This window comes from Nannospalax galili, unplaced genomic scaffold (assembly GCF_000622305.1).
Source record: "Nannospalax galili isolate Female #2095 unplaced genomic scaffold, S.galili_v1.0 scaffold1287, whole genome shotgun sequence".
Lineage (NCBI taxonomy): Eukaryota > Metazoa > Chordata > Mammalia > Rodentia > Spalacidae > Nannospalax > Nannospalax galili.
The window spans coordinates 827,913-845,926 of record NW_008357051.1 but is presented as its reverse complement, the minus strand read 5'-3'; the positions used below and the strand labels follow the sequence as shown (position 1 = coordinate 845,926).

At 55.2% G+C, this 18,014-nt stretch overlaps 1 protein-coding gene across 5 annotated transcripts; it reads right to left on the bottom strand.

The window, feature by feature from the left end:
• Window positions 1-1,618: 1,618 nt before the first annotated feature.
• On the bottom strand, window positions 1,619-16,899 carry Tp53i11 (tumor protein p53 inducible protein 11). Of its 5 annotated transcripts, none has more exons than XM_029557145.1 (8): window positions 16,742-16,899; window positions 7,382-7,462; window positions 6,616-6,851; window positions 6,029-6,087; window positions 5,769-5,817; window positions 5,280-5,376; window positions 3,981-4,082; window positions 1,619-3,576 (listed from the first exon to the last, which is right to left on the bottom strand). In XM_029557145.1, the coding sequence occupies exons 3-8, from the start codon at window positions 6,787-6,789 to the stop codon at window positions 3,446-3,448; spliced, it is 612 nt and encodes a 203-aa protein (XP_029413005.1). In that variant the 5' UTR covers window positions 6,790-6,851; window positions 7,382-7,462; window positions 16,742-16,899; the 3' UTR covers window positions 1,619-3,445. The 5 variants fall into 5 exon arrangements, with proteins under 5 accessions (XP_029413005.1, XP_008853259.1, XP_008853260.1 ...); XM_008855037.3 differs by having other exon boundaries at window positions 1,619-3,579; window positions 6,616-6,891; window positions 16,742-16,898; XM_008855038.3 differs by having other exon boundaries at window positions 1,619-3,579; window positions 6,616-6,755; window positions 16,742-16,898.
• Window positions 16,900-18,014: the final 1,115 nt, after the last annotated feature.

Genomic DNA, 18,014 nt, shown 5'->3' with positions numbered 1-18,014 from the left:
CTCCCAAGAAATGATACCCAAAGTTGTCCATGTGATACACACAGAGAGAGAGAGAGAGAGAGAGAGAGAGAGAGAGAGAGAGAGAAACTCAGCCTGCAGACCTGGTTTGCAACTGGTTTGCAAGACACCTGGCCTGACTAATCAGGAGTGGCTACTGGGAGCTGTGCTGAGGATCCCAGGTTTGATGCGCACTCAGTGGAAAAGGGTGATAGAATCCATTAGTGATGTCTGTCAGGATCTCATTTGATTAGTGATGTCTGCCATGGGCACAGGGCTGAAAGGAACAGGATGGTACTGGCTCTCCTTTCTCTACTGTCCCTCTGCAGGTCTCTCTGCAGGAAAAGCCCGTTTTAGCTCCAGCTTCTCTCATGCCTTCCTGCCACCTGCGAGTAACAGCCACAGCCTGGAGCCCAAGGCTCCCATGTCAATCCCCGTGTCCCTGCCAAATGCAGCCAGCAGCTCTGTGCTCTATCTGGGTCCACGGTGAACCTCCTCCCACTTCTCTCACCTCTTGATGCTGTCCCCACCTGTCCTGGCCTTCCTCAGGGTTTTTGAGCTCCACCCTCCCTAGCTGTCTCTAAGACAGCTTGCCCAGCATCCCCCAAAATGAAGCTGTGAGCTTCCTAGAGGCTGAGTCCCCAGGCCAGGGAGCCCACAGCTGACTCACAGCCCAGCCTCATAGGACCCTGACTTGGACTTGGGACCCACCACATTCTGAATTCTAGCTTCCTGGAAACACAAATGGTTTGGCTGAGGTCAACCAGAAGCCCATGGCCAGGCTGAGTAGGACAGAGCACCCCCTGAACTCCACTACAGGGGCTGTAGTCCAGAGCCACTCCAAGCTTCTAGAAAAGGGTAGAGGGAGCTGGAAGAAAGAATGGCCAGGAGGGGGACATTTAACCCAGGCAGTTTCAGGGTGGATTAGAGACTCTCAACCTGAGAACCTTCCGTACAGGTGCTGAAGAGCTTCAAGTTAGTCCATTCGACACAGCCATCAGCCTTATAGAACCAGAAGGGGAGGCAGGTGGTCTTTGCAAACTGTGGAGTTAGCTACCCACTGTGGAATTATCGAGACTGGTAGTCATCTCCACAGCTGTCTGAGGCTGCCCTAGTGACTGGGTAGGCAGCTTAGCCTCTGCTAGAGTGCAGCCCTAGCCTCAAGGCATATCTCTGTACACTGGCAGACGAGGGGAGGGGAGCGGAGCCTTCCCTTCACCTCACCTCAAGATCCAACACCAACACCTGAGACTCCCTATGAGTCCCCACAGGGCAGTGAACAGAGCTGTCCCTTGCCCGTCCTAGAGCCACACCCTTAGGGGACAGCCATATCCTACAGGCAGGAGTCTAGGACTGGGTCTGTGGTTCAGTCCCCACCTCTGCCCCATGTCCCAAGCCCAGGGGCCAGACTCTTCCCAGGTTCCCAGCCCAGCACCCCAACTAGGAATCCTGTCACACTCCCCACCACCAGGTCATATGTTAAAAGTCTATTTTGGACCTGTAAATGTCCCTTGCAGTAGAAAATAGAACTAATTTATCATGTTTATCTCCCCAGACCTCCCCTTTTTATAATCTATATCAACAGAAGTTTTGTAATATAAAAACAAGACACCCACACAGATTGTTTTGCACTGTTTTTTGTGACTGTTTCTTACAAAAAGAAGAGGAATGAAGAATAAATAGTGACCGTGATAGAGGTGGTGCTGATGGGGTTGAGGGCTAGGGCCAAGGCAGAAGCATGACTAGGGGAGCTGGGAGGGGCAGCCAGGGCACCTCGAGCTCGGATGCAGGATGGAGTTCCTGTCTAAGTCACTGCCTCCTTCCAACCTTAATGTCTTCCCCAGGCCACAGGTCGGTTTGCCAGCCCTTGTCTGACCTTGGCCCTACCCCACGCACAGGTATCACTGTAGTTTAACCAGCATGACCTGGCCACCACATCCAGGGCAGGTCTGCCACCTCCTCTTGCTCAGAGGAAGACTGGCAATGTCCCACAGAGCACAGCTAGTGCTTTCTGCTTCCCTGACTACCTCCCTTGGGACTTTATCTGCATTCACAGAGGATCCAGAAGGATCTATCCCCACAGGGCTGAGAATGGAGCCAGTAGGTCTTAGTGGCTGAGGCTGTGCTGAGAGCGGGCAGCAGTTATATCTGCCCAGGAATCCACGGCAGGCAAGAAGTGGAACTCTAGGGATGGGTGCAAAGCCAGTGGCAGGAGGCAGAAGCCCAGCAGATAACTGGGCCCTCCTTGAGAGAGCAAGTCTCCCCACCCCTGCCAGGCCCTTTTACAGCAGCAACCTAGGCTCCCACTGGGCCTGCCCTCCACTGAGACCTCTGCCGAGCTCCCTCTGCTGGCCACAGGCCATTGTCACAGGAGCATTTGACTAGAGTCAGCTGATGCTAGGGAGAGCAGTAAGCCCAGATGTGATGGAGGAAGGGTCCCCAGGCACCTGGGACCTTCCCACTGCAGACAGGAAGGAGCTGGGCTTCAAGCCACCTCTCCTCATGTGGTTGCTGCTAAGGGGAAGGATGCTGCTGGGAGCCAGGACCAAGAGGAGGGGCCACATAGACTGGTGACACCACGGGGTATTTTCAGTCTTGGTGCCCACTGTCAGGGTACTGAGGAGCTAGGCCACTTCTGTTTGCTTCCCATGTTGTTTGAGGGGCTGCACGTTCTACAAAGGAGGCCTCTGAGCAGCTCCTGGAGGGTTCTTGGAGAGGCACTGAGCCAGGTGGACATCAGCCTTAGACACCTTGTGAAGAAAATGCCCCTGCTCTGCTTCCCCTCAAAACCCTCACACACAGGGCGCCTACACCCAGCTAGCAACCTGTCAGGGGTCTGTGGCTTCTCAGCCTAGCCTGTGGGGGAGGGACTCTGGGACCCCAGGGTACAGGCAGCTATAGTACCAGAGTGCCCTACAGCAGACCGAAGAGAGGGTCCAGGTGGGCATCCCTGGGTGGGAGCCAGAGTCCAAGCGAGACACCCACTTGAAAATAGCTTTCGTGGTGGCCTATGGAAACAATGTGTGTGCGTGTGTGTGTGTCTGTGTGTGTGTCTGTGTGGTATGAGGGTCCCACACGTGAGGAGCCTCAGTTCTCAGGTTTCTGGATAGAGACGCTAAGACCCACTGCTAGGTTGAGGCTAGGGGTCTCCTGGCAGAAAGGCTGGCCTGAACTCAGCCCATACCCCAGCACTCCACTCCCAGCAATATCTGTCAGGGTCTGCAAGCCAAGAAAGCCAGGACAAGGGGGCATTCCTGTGTGGGATAAAGGATGGGATACAGAGGCCCAGACCTGACTTGTCACTCTTAGAAACTCAGGAGGTCCCAGCTGCCTCCAGGGAGTGCCCGGGAGGGAAGGAAGGTGTGTGTACCCTGCCTGCCTGGCGCCCACAGGGACTAAAGCCCCCAGCCACCCTGGCCCAGGTCGAGGCCCAGGCAGATCCAGCCTGCTACACTTTCTTGGGTTTCCGGCCGACTTGGTAATAGTAGTAGACGCTGATGGCGACAAAGAGGAGACGGCTGGCCAGGAGCAGGAGGGTCCCCAGGGACAGGGGACCTGTCTCAGCAAGCGAGGCAGTGACTACTGTGGAGGAAGCCAAGAGGGCCAGAAGTCAGGGACAGAGATGTACTCAAGGCTATCATAGCAGAATGCCACTGTGAGTACCCTACCCCCATCCCTGTGGGGTCCCTCACTGACTTCAGAGCTCAAGAGAGCCCAGCCCAGCCCACAGATAGCCTGCTCTGCTGCCCCCACATGGCAGATGCCTGGTAGTACCCAGCCCTGAGTCCCACTGAGCCGTGGGCTTGGAAGGATAGGAGCATATGGGCTGTGGATTCAGACGCAGGTGTGTGTGTAGGCATGCAGGTAGCTATAGAGGTCTCCTTTGCTCTATCCCTGCTCTCCTCCCCACAGGTATGCTTTAGTCACTCCCTGTAGGGGGCAGACCTACCCCCTACACCCTGCCAGCCTACCCAAGGACTCACCCAAAGACTGTACCCCAAAGTAGCAGGCCTCAGTGAGCAGAGTCCAGCGGATGATGACCTTCTCAGCTGTGTAGAGCGCATTCCACATGATCAGAGAGATGCCTGTGATGGGGGGCAAGCACAAGCTCAGCCTGACCCCCAGCCCAGGGGCCTGGGCCTTCTTACCCTACAACACCACTCCTCAGGTCCAAACATCTCCCTCAGTCCTCTCTCTTTCAGGTCCTTCTCTGCTCTTGAGCCCATTTGTACCATTTCTAAGGCCCCACGGGGACATGGGCTGGACACTCTTTTCCCTGGGACTCCACATCTTCATTATACACTGGGGAGGAGACCTCCAGACCTAGGCTGACTCTGACCTTGCTATTCTGTTTGCAGAGTCTGAGAACTCACAGCCAGAGGGGTTGTAACTGTGAGTTCCTAACAGAGGGGCCCCTGGAGACAGAAAACTGGTACCCAGTAAAGACTCACCCTGAGGAACTCCCCAGGGAAAGAACGATGGACCTTGATTTTAGTAGAACCACCATCTTAGTTTACCCTTCAGTGTCTGATCTCTGGACACCAGATATATGAGCATGTATGCTCTGTTGATTTCTATCATGGCAGCCCATCCTCACTGCCTTCCCCAAAGCTACCCTTGAGGTTTAGGTTCAAGCCTAATTGCACAAAACAAGAGAAAGTGCATGTTCAAAGGCCTAGTGGGCTTCTGAAATGGGAGCAGGCTTCTTCCAGTGTGGCTTGAGTTGAGGGCCATCATATGATACAGAGGATCGGGCTGGATCCCCTGGGGTGACCCAGGACCCCACAAAGGACTTGGAATGCAAGGCAGAGGTTGGGACCTTTATTCTGCAGGCCGAGGGGATCCATAGAATGTTTTGGAGAAGCAAAAGGGAAACCACTTATGTTTAATAGCAGCTGTGCCCTTAAGTTAGAGACAGAAGTGGACCAAATGCCTTGGAGGCAAAGACAGAGTGAGGAGAGGATCTGGATGTCTGCCCTCTCCTCTAGGCCATGGGGGCCCTGGAAGACAGGACCCAAGCTTAAATTTACCTTTGCACCCCAATGCCCAGGCAGTGTGCTTACAGCAATCATTCTTATCCCAGACAATGGCAGACAAAACTCCCAACCAACTGCATTTACCACTGACCACCAGGTGGCAGTATGTGCCCAGGAGAGCCACAGGATAAAGGGGCAGGGCTGCCAACAAGATGGGGAGAGAGCCAGAGGGCCCCAGGGTCTCTTAGAGATCCCCCAGGCCCAACTGGCCCTCCCTACCCCCACAGTCCTTCCAGCAATACTCACTCAGGAGGGCGCCACCGTAGAGGCGGATGGGAGTCTTGCTGGTGACCTCAGCCCCATCAAAGACTGCATCATACAACTGGTCCGGGAGTGCAAGGGCCTGTGGGTGGCAGAGGGGCTCAGGCTAGGCCTGGGCTGGGGAAGTCTCCTTCCTCCAGGGATGTGGTCAAGGTCTCCAGGGCAGAACTTGATTGTCCCCTACCCCTGGGGCTCAAGAGCACAGCACAGAGGTGGAGGGGGTGTATTAGGAACCAGTCCTGGAGCCAATAGCGGGCCTGACAGATGGGCCTCAACCCGTGGAACAGTGTGAGAAACTGAGAGACCACATGGAGGAGGAGCCCTAGGGAGCTACTGGATGAGGGAAAGAGGCCACACCCAGCTGCTCCCCCAACACCCAATATTGTTCTGAGTCTAAGGTGCCACCAGTTGCCAAGCACAGGCCCTGCTCCCACCTGGGGCCTCGGACAGGGGTGGGTGTTGTGAGGGGCTCACCAAGATGGCCACACCAGAGAACAGCACTGCAGAAAGAAACTGCCAGACCCTGGAAAGATACAAAGAGTAAGGTCACAGCCTGTATGTCTACCCCCACCCCCCACTGTCAGCCCCAGACCCCAGTGGACGCCCTTGTGCAGCCCAGGCACCTAGGACTGTTTAGGGAGGTAATGATGAACAGATGAACTCCAGGGTAAGATCCAATGACAGCAACATACCCAGGACACACGCTCTGTTGCCCAACAAGATCCAGTGCTCACCTGAGCCCCAGGGGCTCCCGCACAGCGAACTTGATCTCATTGCCCAAGACCTGGCTGATCTGTAGGGACAGGTCAGAGGCATCAGGGGGAGGCAGATACTTAGCACCCCACCTGCCCAGTCAGCCTCCTCCAGTACATTGGGTATACCCCGGGTCCCAGCAGGGCACCTCTGTCATGATGTTCTCCCAGCTGGGAAGTCCCATGGAAGCTGTCCCCTCTTCTGCCTCCCTTAGCACCTAGTTCAAGAGAAGCTGAAAAGAGGTGGCTAAGAAGGAAATCTCAGGGTCTGCTCACCATGGACTGGAAGCCTAGTTCTGCTGGTGGTTGGTACAACCTCAAGGCCCTTAACCTTTCTTAGCCTCCATTTCTTCATCTATGCAATGGATTAATAATCAAATAGACAGTTCCCAGAGCTAGCAAGCTTCACTTGTTTATAAAGCAGTTTCTACACGTCCCCTAAGAAGCACTGGGTTCATCCTACCAAACTGTGCCAGTATGGTTACCATTCTCCTGCCATCTGTGGAAGGTTCTAGAAATATGTTGGGAAGTTTTAGGCTCCTTCTGTTCTGAGCCTCCACATGGCCCACCTTAGAGCGGTGCACTTCCCCGTCGTCATCCTCCCCGCCCACACCCAGGATCTTCCGGGTCTTCAGGCGGCTCACAAGGTCAGTCTGGCTGTGCTTCTTCATGAGTGGAGGGGGCTGCTTGGCCGCCATGCTGCCCTCTGCTGAGGGACATGGGGAGACACTGGCCTCAGTCATTGTTCCTGCTGGACTTCCAGACCCCAGGTCCCAGTGTAGGGCGAGAAGTGTGCAGGCAGGGTCTGAAAGCAGATGGAGCACCAGCTGCCTCAGTTTCCTCGCCTGTAAAATGCGTTGAGGAGGATGCTACCAGCCTGGCCCCAGAGGACATGGCACAGCCCAGGTGACTGGGCCAGACAGGGCCTTACAGTCAACCCTGGAGCAGCATGTAGGGACCAAGAGAAGTCAGTTGGACCTGCATGGAGCCCACTACTAAGCGTTTTGGGTCACGAGGACAAAGAAGGCTTCTAAGAGCAAAGGGACTGCCCAGGCCTGGAGTGGGGCCTCTGAGTCCTGGGCTCTGAGCTACGTAACTACCCAGACAATCCCTGCTGAGACTTAGAAAGGAAGAAGGTTGGTTGTGGGGGAAGAGGTCATTAAATCTAGAGAAAGAGGCTTCAGGCAGAGGCCACCCTGCCCAGACCTCACCTACTCCCTGCAATCTGTACCCACAGCTCTGCCTCACCCACATCTGCCCACCATCTTCTACAGTCCCCAGACCCTGCCACCACCACCCCGCAAAGACCACCATAGGCCAGTCCTAGGCACGTACTGTGAGCCAGGCAATGCACTGGGTGCTGGAGACTGAGATGGGTTGGTGCCTGATTCCTGACCTGTCTTCAGTCTTCAGAATCTAGAAAACGAAATAGATGGGAATAGGTGAGGCTCTGGGCTGGCCCCCAGGTGGTCAGAGTCTGCATCATAAGGTCCTGAAAGATAGGTATGACTTAGGACCATTCTGTGGTAAGGAAAGCTCACCCCAGGGTGCTTAGAGACCAGCTTGACAAGACAGTGCCTTACCTCCAACATGTACCCCATCCATGTCAAGTACCCTGTGTACTCCAGCATCTTGTTCGTATCCTCAGAATCCTCTAGCAAGAAGACCACACTCATTCACAAGCAGGCCTCAGAAGCTCAGTGTCGTGTCCCTGGGCAAATCTCTCCCCATCCCAGGACTGGACCCAGATCACCCAGCCCCCTTTGCAAAATTGTCAGTGCCTTAAAACAAAAGAAATAATCCAAACAAATGCACAACAAGACAAAGATGTGAATTTTGCATGCCGGGGCTTTTGGCTGGATAAATCAGGAAAAGATCCATCAACTTAGGCTCCAGATGACAGCTTAGGCTCAGATGACAGGGAAGACACCAAAGGGGAGAGGGAGGCCTGGGCCACAGGACCCCTGACACCCTGCCCTGGGTCCTCATCTGTGAAATGGGCGGCTGTACTTTTCCTTCCCATACTAATTGGGACCACTGAAGGCTGCCCATGCCCCACACAGAAGTGTTCAACATTCCAAGGTATGGGTCAGGTATGCACTGGGAAGCTGATGGCTGTCTCACTTGAAATCACACTACTCCTGGCAATCTCCAACTCTTTAGCCCAGGTTGCCATTTTCTGACTGCAGATGGAACTGGACACCTCAGAGGTAGGTCACCTGGCCCCATCCTCCTCACATGCCCTCTGACCTCTCATTTTCATCCATGCGGCAGAAGATAATTCATGTTGCTGCTACCTCCAGGTCAGGACACAGCAGGTTCATGTCCCCTGCCTCCCTGTGCTATCTCAGGTACAATGTCATCCCCACTCCCAGCAGCAACAGGTCTGTTGTCTGTCACTGTAATTTTGCCTGGGTTCTCTCAAACATTATATAAACAGAATCATGAAGTATGTGACCTTCCTTGCCTGGCATTCTCCCATTCACTGGGATGCCTCTGCTCTTCACCCTGGCCGAGGCCCAGTGATCCACGCCTTTTCAGTGTACAACAGTATTCCTCAGAACACTCAAATGAGGGACATCTGGGTGTTTCCAGCTTTCTTTAGAACAGAACTACTGCTACTAACATCTGTGTCTGTGTTTGGTGACATCAGACATTACCACAGCTCTGGAGTACGCTCATACACTGGGACTGCTGAAGTGTGTGGAAAGTTCATGGAGCTTGGGACACAGTAAATATCCGGGCACCGCACATCCCTCCCATAATGCACACACCATCACTTGCTGTAGTCCATTTCTATTTTAGCCTGGCTCTTGGAGCCCCTGGTTTCTTAACCTTCCTCATAAAGCCAGATGAGAGGGGATGCCTGACTCAATCCTGCTGTGCCCCTTGAGGGCCTTGTGACTTTGGGTGAGACACTTCATCAACTTGAGTCTCAGTGTCCCCTTCTGTGAAATAGAGCTTTAACTCCAACCTCCTAGAGACCTTAAGGTGGACAGAGAAACTCTTTCAGAGCATTCAGAGTGGCACCTCCTGCACATTTAAAGGAAGAGACTGTTCAGTGAGATCCACTGTGAGCCAGGCATGGGGTGGCAGGACACCGAAGGAGCTCACCTGGGGTGGAAAGTAGGATAATTTGTCGCTACTAGTTAAAGCAAGTTACTTCTCCCCTCTGAGTACCAGTGTTCAGCTGGGAAATGGAAACAATCACCCAACCCCCTCCCCTCTGCCCCAAGCTGGTCTAAGGAGAAGCAAGACCCTGGGCAGAGAGGGGCTTTGGAGAGTGACCACTGAAGTCACAGCTCAAGAGCTGAGCGCTCTGCTGCCTAAATCACTGCCTGGGCTCATGGCCTGGATATACCACAGCTCATCTGGACCTGTAGGCAAGCTGCTTAGTCTCCAGGCCTCAGTCTCCCCACCTATATGGGGAAAGGAGGGGATTCTTCATAGCGCTGCTATGAGAAACACATGAACCAGTCAGTGTTCCATCTCAGCAAGTGTCCAGTGAAAAGAGCAGCTATTAGACATGACACCACCACCCTCCCCAACAACCCCCAACACTCTGAGCTGAGGCTCTGGATGGAGGCTGGGAAAGTCGGGAAACTGGCATCACACACCCCTTGTTGTATTGGAAGCTTCCTAGCCAGGGGCACTGTTTTCCTCTGCCCCATGACACTCTCTCTCTCTCTCTCTCTCTCTCTCTCTCTCTCTCTCTCACACACACACACACACACACACACACACACACACGCAAACACACACGACAACCCTCAGTTCCCAAGTCTGTGAATGAGCCCTACTACAGTGATGTCCCTCCCGGACCAGTAGGCCTCATCTACAGACAGGTGTATCAGGCACGTGAGCTGATAGATACATAGTGCTTGTCCCTAGCGCCTGAGACCAGCAACTATACTTATCACCCACAAAGGACCCCTATGGCCTCCCAGGGAGAATGGGACATTGAACTTGATCTCTACCTTGCACTGACCCCAGAGTCATGCAAACTGTTGTGAGCCCTGACGTCTGTCCCCAATTCACTCAGAACCTTGCAACACCCACATCTACCTGTAGCCCCAAGGCAAACCTTGCACACAGCCCTCCGGCCTCTCCTCCCTATCTCCCTCTAAAAGCCACTGGCCAGGGGATTCAGGCCTGATGCAATTTTAACCTAAATGTAGGTACCCCACCTCTGATTCTGCCCCAGGGAATCCTGGCCACACACTGGCTTTGGGTCAGTGAACCTGGCTTTGAATCTTGGCTCTACTCTTGTCAACCATAGACTTTAGGCTAGCTGCTGCAGCACTCCCAGCCTCAGTTTCCCCTGTGAAATGAGGAGATAGGAACATAACAAAAGCGCAGGCGGCCAGAGAGAAGGTACAGGTGGGTGCCCTGGGGCAGACTGAGTGTCTTGCCTCCAGGAGGGGCCTTTCCTCCCCATCTCCTGCCCTGTGCTTCGTCACTGAGTCACGGAGAGTGGAAAGGGCCAATCAGGCCTGCTTTGCTTCCTGTACACCCACCTGCTCTGAGATCCCCATGTCACATTTCTGTGGCTGTGGAAGGGGGGAAGGATGCTAATCCTCCACCTGTGGCTCTCAGCTGTGGAGGAGGGAAAAGCTGCCAGTGAGCCCTGCCCCCATCAGACTCCCATCCTAAGCCATCCTCCCTAAGCCAACAATGCTCCATCACTCTAAATGAGCCCTTACCTAAGTGAGATGCTCCTTCCAGCCATCTCAAGATTTGCCCTGGTCCATGTGCACACTGGGGGCCCAGGGCAAGAGAGGAGTAAAGAGGGTGAGGAAGGGCTGGTTCCACTTCAGCCAGTCTCTAAGGGGCAAGGTGACCTTGGGCCTGTGGTTTTACTCAGTACAGTGGGTCTGAGATGTTGCAGACTCCAAGAAACTGAGTATCTCAGGCGAGGAAGGGGCCAGAGTGGGATAGAGGACATAGTCTTAATGCTTAAGAAAACTTGGATTCAAAGTTCAACTCTCTCCACTGCTTTGTGACCTCGGGAATTTACTTAGTCTCTCTGAGCCCCTATGACATCATCCGATAAACAGAGGGCTGCTTCCACTCACCATAGAGACCAGATGTAGCCCTGGGGTGTGGGCCCTTGAGCTCCACGAAGGACAGGAAAGAGTAATGTTAACAATGTCACCTGGCCAGATTCAACCCTGGGCAGGAGACCTGATGGGACAGGGCTGGGCACCCCTCTCAGACAGATCCTGAAGGAACTTCCCCTATCCTTCCCAGGAAGCCTGGTTGCCATAGAAATGAATGGACTGCAGAGCTGTCACAGGGAGGCTGTGCCCAGGAGGGTTGGCTTAGGAAACCTGCCTTCCATAGCTGCTGGGCCTCCTGTGACTCAGGGGAAGCCACCATTGCAACCCTCAGCCAGGAAGCCACTTCCTTCCCTGCCAGGCTCTGGTGCAACTGCCCTGCTGCTAATGAGGAGAAATCTGCCTGATGTTTGCCCTGGGCTGCATGTGCCAGCCCCCTGAAGTCCTCATCATTGCCTGTAATAATGGTCAGATTTTCATTCCATTTCACAGATGAGAAAACTAAGGACCAAGTGACTTATTCAAGTGTTCCTGGCTTGGAGTGAGTGGCAGAGCCAGAATTCAAGTTAACAGTGAGATATGCTTTAACTAGGTCTCCAGAAGAATTTTTGTGTGTATGTATGCACGTGTTTGGATGTATTGTATTCACAAGTGGTCGTGTGTGCATGTGCAAGAATGCATTTGTGTGTGCGTGTGTGTGTCTGTGCACCTTTATATGTGTGTGTTCACCTGTGTATTCTATGCACTTACGTCTATGCACTTGTGTATGCGTACTGTGTATCTGTGTATGTGTGCCTGTGCACTTGTGTATGTGTGCCTGTGCACATGTGTATGTGTGTCTGGGAACCTGTGTATGTGTGTCTGTGTGCCTGTATATGGTAGTAGAGGGGAACAGGATGAGCTTGGCTTCCTAAATGTAGCTGAGCTGCAAACCATCTTCCAGAGCACCCTCCCCTGGGAGTTCTGGGAGGCGGCCCAGTGCCTGAAGTCCCCTGGGTCTGGCCTGACCTGGGTTCAGGCCCTGTGATGTTGGCAAGGCCCTGAGAGCTAGAGCCACAGACAGGAACCAATCAATTGTCCATTATCTTGTTGATGCAAAATGGCTGGAAGTGGGTCCGAACAGGACCGCACCCATGTGAAGGCAGTGAGAGACAAGAGTTCAGAGCTGGGGGTGCCTGGAGAAGACAGTCTGTCCCTGGAGCCCAAAGCTTGCATAATTTGTGGCCTTTTCTAGGGTATCCGAGAAGTCCAGAACAAGACGGACATCTAACAACCTAGCCAAGAACCCATTGCTGGGGGCCTGTGGCAGAATAACCCACATCTCAAGGGTGTCACCAAGAGGTTGGGGGTGAAGGCACTGTGTTCCCACCCAGGCTTGCATTCCCAGCCCTGGTCTCATGCCAGCCTGCTGCTCTGCAGAAACGTCTTTCTATCCTTTACCTACAAGACCCATGGTCACAGGACACAGGGTACACACGTAGCTGCAGTACCCACAGCATGCCCTGGACTTTGCAGTGTGGGTCTCTTTTGGGGTCCTCAGGACCCACGCAAAGAGAAAATGGAGGGGACGCTTCTGTGCACAGGCCTCCACCAGCTCCAGCAGGGTCTGCCAACAGCCGGGTCTCCCAGTCCCTGGAAAGCAGATTTCTACAGCCAGCTGCCTCAGTGGACAGAGCCCTGCGGGTGGGCTGCACAGTTACCTCTCACCTGCTTAGTCGTCACCATCAGGTTCCAGTGAAGCTGTTCTGAAAGGTGAGGATGAAAAAGGGGGGACCAGACAGACCAAGGAGCCAGTCCATTAATGTAGCAGGGGAAGCAGCAGACCCACCCCAGTGACAATGCTATGAAGTCTAAGAACAGACCCCACACTAAGTTCCACAAACATGATCCTGGGATCTGGATCTGGAGGGTTTGTCCTGCCATGGGGAGGCTGGGGTGCCCTGAGTCATGTGCCCAAGGAGGACAGCTAAGATGATGATGAGACAGGGCCTGCCAGCAGGACAGTTTTGTGTATCGGACAGTTCTTTGTATAGAAGGAAGGAAGTGTGGTCTCCAGGCCCTTGGGGATCTGACTAGGTGAGCCTGACTTGGACTACTCAGTGCATTCATTTGCATTTCAACCAGGCCCCTCCCAGTCCCCCCACCTCTTCCATCACCCCCTGAGTATTTTATCTCCCCTTTACAGATCCTCTTTGGAAGGCGGCTGGGTTCCAGAGGGACAGAAGAAAATACTGGACTTTCATCACACAGATCTCCAGAACTTTAAGGACAAAAATAAATAGCCCACTGCTGTGTAGGAGAGGGTGGGCGGGGCAAAGGCTGGGAGTCACATCCTCAGGGTGGGAGGAGATCCTCACCTTGGGGGTCTGAGGCAGGGCCAGCCCTCTGACACCTCCTGTCGCCACCACTCAGGGCCTTTCCTGTCCCATTAGCAAAAGGCAGGGTGTGTGGAGAATTCCTGTCCTTTTCAACCCTGAGTGGGTCAGCCTCCCCTGGATTTGGTGACCAAGTCAGGGACCTCAGGGGCAGCTGGTGCGGTCATCTATCTTGTCAGCCCAGCTTCTTGTTCCTATAGGGCTAGGGCTCTGGTGAGAGGGAGCAGCATCCCGCTCCCCCACTCCGCCACACCATCCTCTCCCTCTCCTCCACTCCACCTCTGCTCTGCCCAGGAATTTGAGGGGTGGGGGGAACTGAGAGCTTCCTGGAAATAAGCGAGCCAAGCTGAGCCAACAGCTCCACAAACACAGTGCTAGGTGGGGTAGAACCCTGCTTTCCCTGTCGGAAGCTGAAACTCCCCTCCTCAGGTTCTGCCTGAGTAGTTAACAAGTCAACCAAGCACCAAAGGTTGGTGCTCAAATCCTGGTTCTGCCCCCCTCTCCCCCACCTTGCATGGCCTTGGGAGAGGGACTTTGCCACTCTGGGCCTCAGTTTTCTACATCCGTTATAATCACAACACTGTTCCTTAATTAGAAGTTGCCTGAACACACCCAGAACAGCTTGCTTTTTGTAGCCAACTCTCAGGAGGCTGTGGTTGAGCTCAGCCTCAGTTTCCCCCTTTAGTAAACCAGTTTCAGAGTTGGAATTCTGTACCTGCACAAATAGAATGCTTCAAAGAGGGTGCCATGGGAAGAAGGTGGAGTGAGGCCAAACAGGGGTGACTAGGGGGTCAAGAGCAGCACACTGACCAGGGCAGGTGGGAAGAAGCTGCCAGGATCCTGGGAGACGTGGAACCCCTGGGATACTCAGCCTGGGTGACTGTTACCCTGTCCTTGGCTGGTGCAGCTGTGGGAGGAACTAGATGGGTGGGGGCTTCCCTCTGGGGATGGGGACACAAGATGCCCTCTGTGGCATGTGAGAAGGGGGTGCATCCTTTGTGGCCTAGCCCCTCCTATCTCTTCCCCACCCCATTCCACAGGAGGTGCAAACCTGAGCCTTGGGCCCTTTGCAGCCTCAGGCCTTTTGCACACACAGCATCTTCTGCAAGACTGGAATTGCTCCCTGACCACTCTTTAAAATTGCCACTCCACCCCTAGCCTCACACAGCACACTCCACAGAATTTTCTTTTCTTCTCTCTCTTTTTTGAGACTGGATCTCCCTGTGTAGTTCAGGCTGGCCTCAAATTCAAAATCCTGCCTCAGCCTTCTGGGTGCTGGAATGATTGACAGGCACCACCACACCCAGCCCAATTGGCTTACTTATTTTTGTTTTTTATGTCCTTCCTGCCCCCTCCCTCCCGTTCTTCCTTCCTTCCTTCCTTTCTGGGTTTGAGCCGGTGTCTCACTGGGTAGCCCTGACTGGCCTGGAACTCACAAAGATCCGCCCGCCTCTGCCTGGAATTAAAGGTGGCGCCACTACACCAGGCTACCAATTGACTTACTTCTTACTCACTTGCCTCTCCTTGCTCAAGCTTCAGTACCACCAAGATGAGAGTTTTTACTGCACCCACAGCTACAGAGATCGCACTGCAGGTCTGTCAGTTTGTGTAATAAGTGAACACAAAGAAAAGCCAAGAATATGCGTGAATACATGCGGGTCCTGTTAACACCCTGCACCTGTCCCGGAGTGGCCCGCCTCTTTCCAGCAGGGGACTATCATAACAAGAAGTGGGGCCCAGAGGAGCTGCAGGGGTCCTGGCACCGGAAAGGTTAAAGCAGGAGCCGTCAGGTGAAGGTGGCCAGACCTGGGAACCACTAGACACAGGCTCCTAGGACACTAGGACCAGAGGAGACAGTAGGAGACGGGCACATCCTTTACAAAGGAGACAACCCAGACCTGGCCAAATACCTTTTTTTCCCAACAAGCCTACAAGGAAAAAGAATCTTTCTTTGTCCAGGGCTGAGCGTGGAGCTGCCTCTAAGGGGCAGAGTCCCTCCCAGTTCTTCCAGGAACCTTCCGGAGTCGTGCGGGATGTAGATCCGGGCCCCTCTCCACCAGTCAGAGGTGGAGGTCCAAGGAACTGCACAGTTGGTGGGCACCCTTGCAACCCAAGGATTTCGCCCCTCCCGCCAGGCCCCATGCAGAAAAGTTTGTCTTAAAGAAACGAAACAAGGGTACTGTGAATCGGCCCTGGCCCTCTGCTTGAGATTCTGGGGTAGCCTCGGGGGTCTCGGGCCTCGCCCTGCTCCCACCTCCAACGCACAGACTACAGGCGAAGCCGGGTTCCCGCCAGGCGGCAAGGAGGAGGCGGGAGTCTGGGGCTGGGGGTCAGGAGATGGAGCGCGGGGACCCGAGGCCAACACTTGGCTCTGGGGTGCCCCGGGGATGCCGCACGGGAGTCTTTCGCGCATCACGGGGGACCTCAGCCCACCCTGCACCTGGCAGTGGTGTCCCACACAGTCCTCTCGCAGTTGATCTCGCGGCCTGGGGAGAGGGGGACGCCTCGGTGCACCTGCAACCCCCTCGGGCTGGGGTTCTGGGTGCTTCTCTCCAGGTTGGGAACTGGGGAGTCCCCGGCCTGGCCCCTTCCCATCCAATCTGTCCCTCACCTCCGCGAGGCATCCCCCCCCCCCCACTTTGTGAGGCCCAGGCTCCGGGCAGCGGGTATCCCCGACTCCTCAGCCACCGCCTCCAACCCCAGAAGGTCCAGCCAGACCTGTGGGCAGCAGGGATCCCGCCACCTCCTCCACGCGCGTCCCTGCGGGGGCGAGGACCCAGAGACTTGCAAGTTTGCAGGGCGCACTCCTCGGACCAGGAGACAAAGACAGGAGGGGGTGCGGTGGGGAGAGCGAAGGGGGAGGGGACGGAGAATCAAGCGAGGCGATAGAGACCCCGGCCGAGGAAGAAACTGCGTTTTTGCTCGGCTTCTCTCGGGTTGCGAAGTAAAGAGCACCGCCTGGGAGAGGCGGTGAGCCAAACCAACAGCCCGGGAGGAAGGAGGTGGCGGAGTAGCAGGGAGTCGGGGAGAAAAGAAAACCAAGTCAGTGCAACGGGACACGCAGAAAGGGTAGCGGACGGCGCCTCGCTGAGCCCAGAGAGGGTCCCCAGGGCCCCCAGACCCGCAGGTGCCCAGCTGTCCCCGCGCCGGGCTGGCGTGCGCAGGGTCCTTGCTGTCCCCGGAGCCCGGGCTGTGCTGCGCAGGCCGGCGTGGTGGCAGCGGCTGGGCAGCGCGAGGTTCGGGGCGGCGAAGAGCTGACTTACGTTCCTAGAGCGCGAGACGCCGCGCTAGCGGAGCTGGGGAGCCCGGCCGACGCTCAGGTCCCGGGAGCCTCACATCGCGCCGCCGCGCAGGGAACTGCGGGCAGGGCAGGGCAGGGCGGCCGGACTCTTGCGCCAGCCGGCTCACCCGAGTCTGGTGGCCCGCGCTGGTCCCTCCTCGTTCGGCACACAAGCCAATGGCGCGCCGTCCCCTCCCACGCGCTGGTCTGCCTCGCCCCGGAGGTGGGATGGGAGACCCGGAGCTACCGCCCAGGCCTTGCGGGGCGCCGCCTGCGGTGGGGCGCATCCACGCGCGGCTAGGGGAACCCCAGACCGTGACACACCGTCGCCCGTCACCCAGGACTTTCTCAGCAAGTTCTGAGGACAGCGCCCCTTTTCCAGGACTGAGGACACTCCCACGAGTTGACAAAGCACCCATTGTCGAATGTCCTCGGGCCTAGGTGGGTGTCTAGGATGGAAGAGACCTGGTTTGGCTGGTAATGACCCCCAAGTGGAAAATATCTAGGGTAATTGTGGTCGTCGGTTGCAGTTACAATAGGAAATTGCGTTCTCAAACCGTTAAGTAGGTGGACGAGTCCCAGTTCACAGACGGGAGTCATTAATACTTCTTCCGGCCTGGCTCCCCAACTTGCTGGGACTGCCAAGTAACAGGGACCCCTACCTCACCTCCTCTCGGCCCCCTTGCTGAATGCTGCACTATTGCACAGCAGGGATCTTACCAGGGGCTGCAGAATGCTGGGGGGGGGGGGCTACCAAATAATGGCAGGCCTTTTATCTAAGCCCGTGCAAAAGGAGGTGTGATGGGGCAGTTCCGGGCTCCTTAAAGGTCTGTGGGAGCCTGTCAGGCTAGGGGAGGCTCCGACAAACACTGAGCCCCCTGCCTGATCCTGGGCTTGTGTGAACTCCTTAGGAGTGACTACTGTGGCATCTTGTCATGTGGTCTGAAGGCCACAGAAGGCCTGGAGAGAGGAAGGGGTTGAGAAAAAAGGCCGCAGACTGGTTCCATTTCACAAGGTAAGGAAGTTGGGCAGAGAGGGGAGTGGCTCCCAGCCTCCAGAGAGGTATGTTTTCGTTTGTTTGTTTCAACTCCAGAGCCTTAAGGGTTAACCCAGCAGGCTGTACAACTGGACCACCTAGGTTCAGACCATGGCTCTGTATTTTAGCATGGCCCTGGGCGATAAAGTCACCTTAACCTCTCTGGTGTCTTGCCTTCTTATCTACTAAATGGGATTGGCTATTGTGGCTGGAGTTAGAG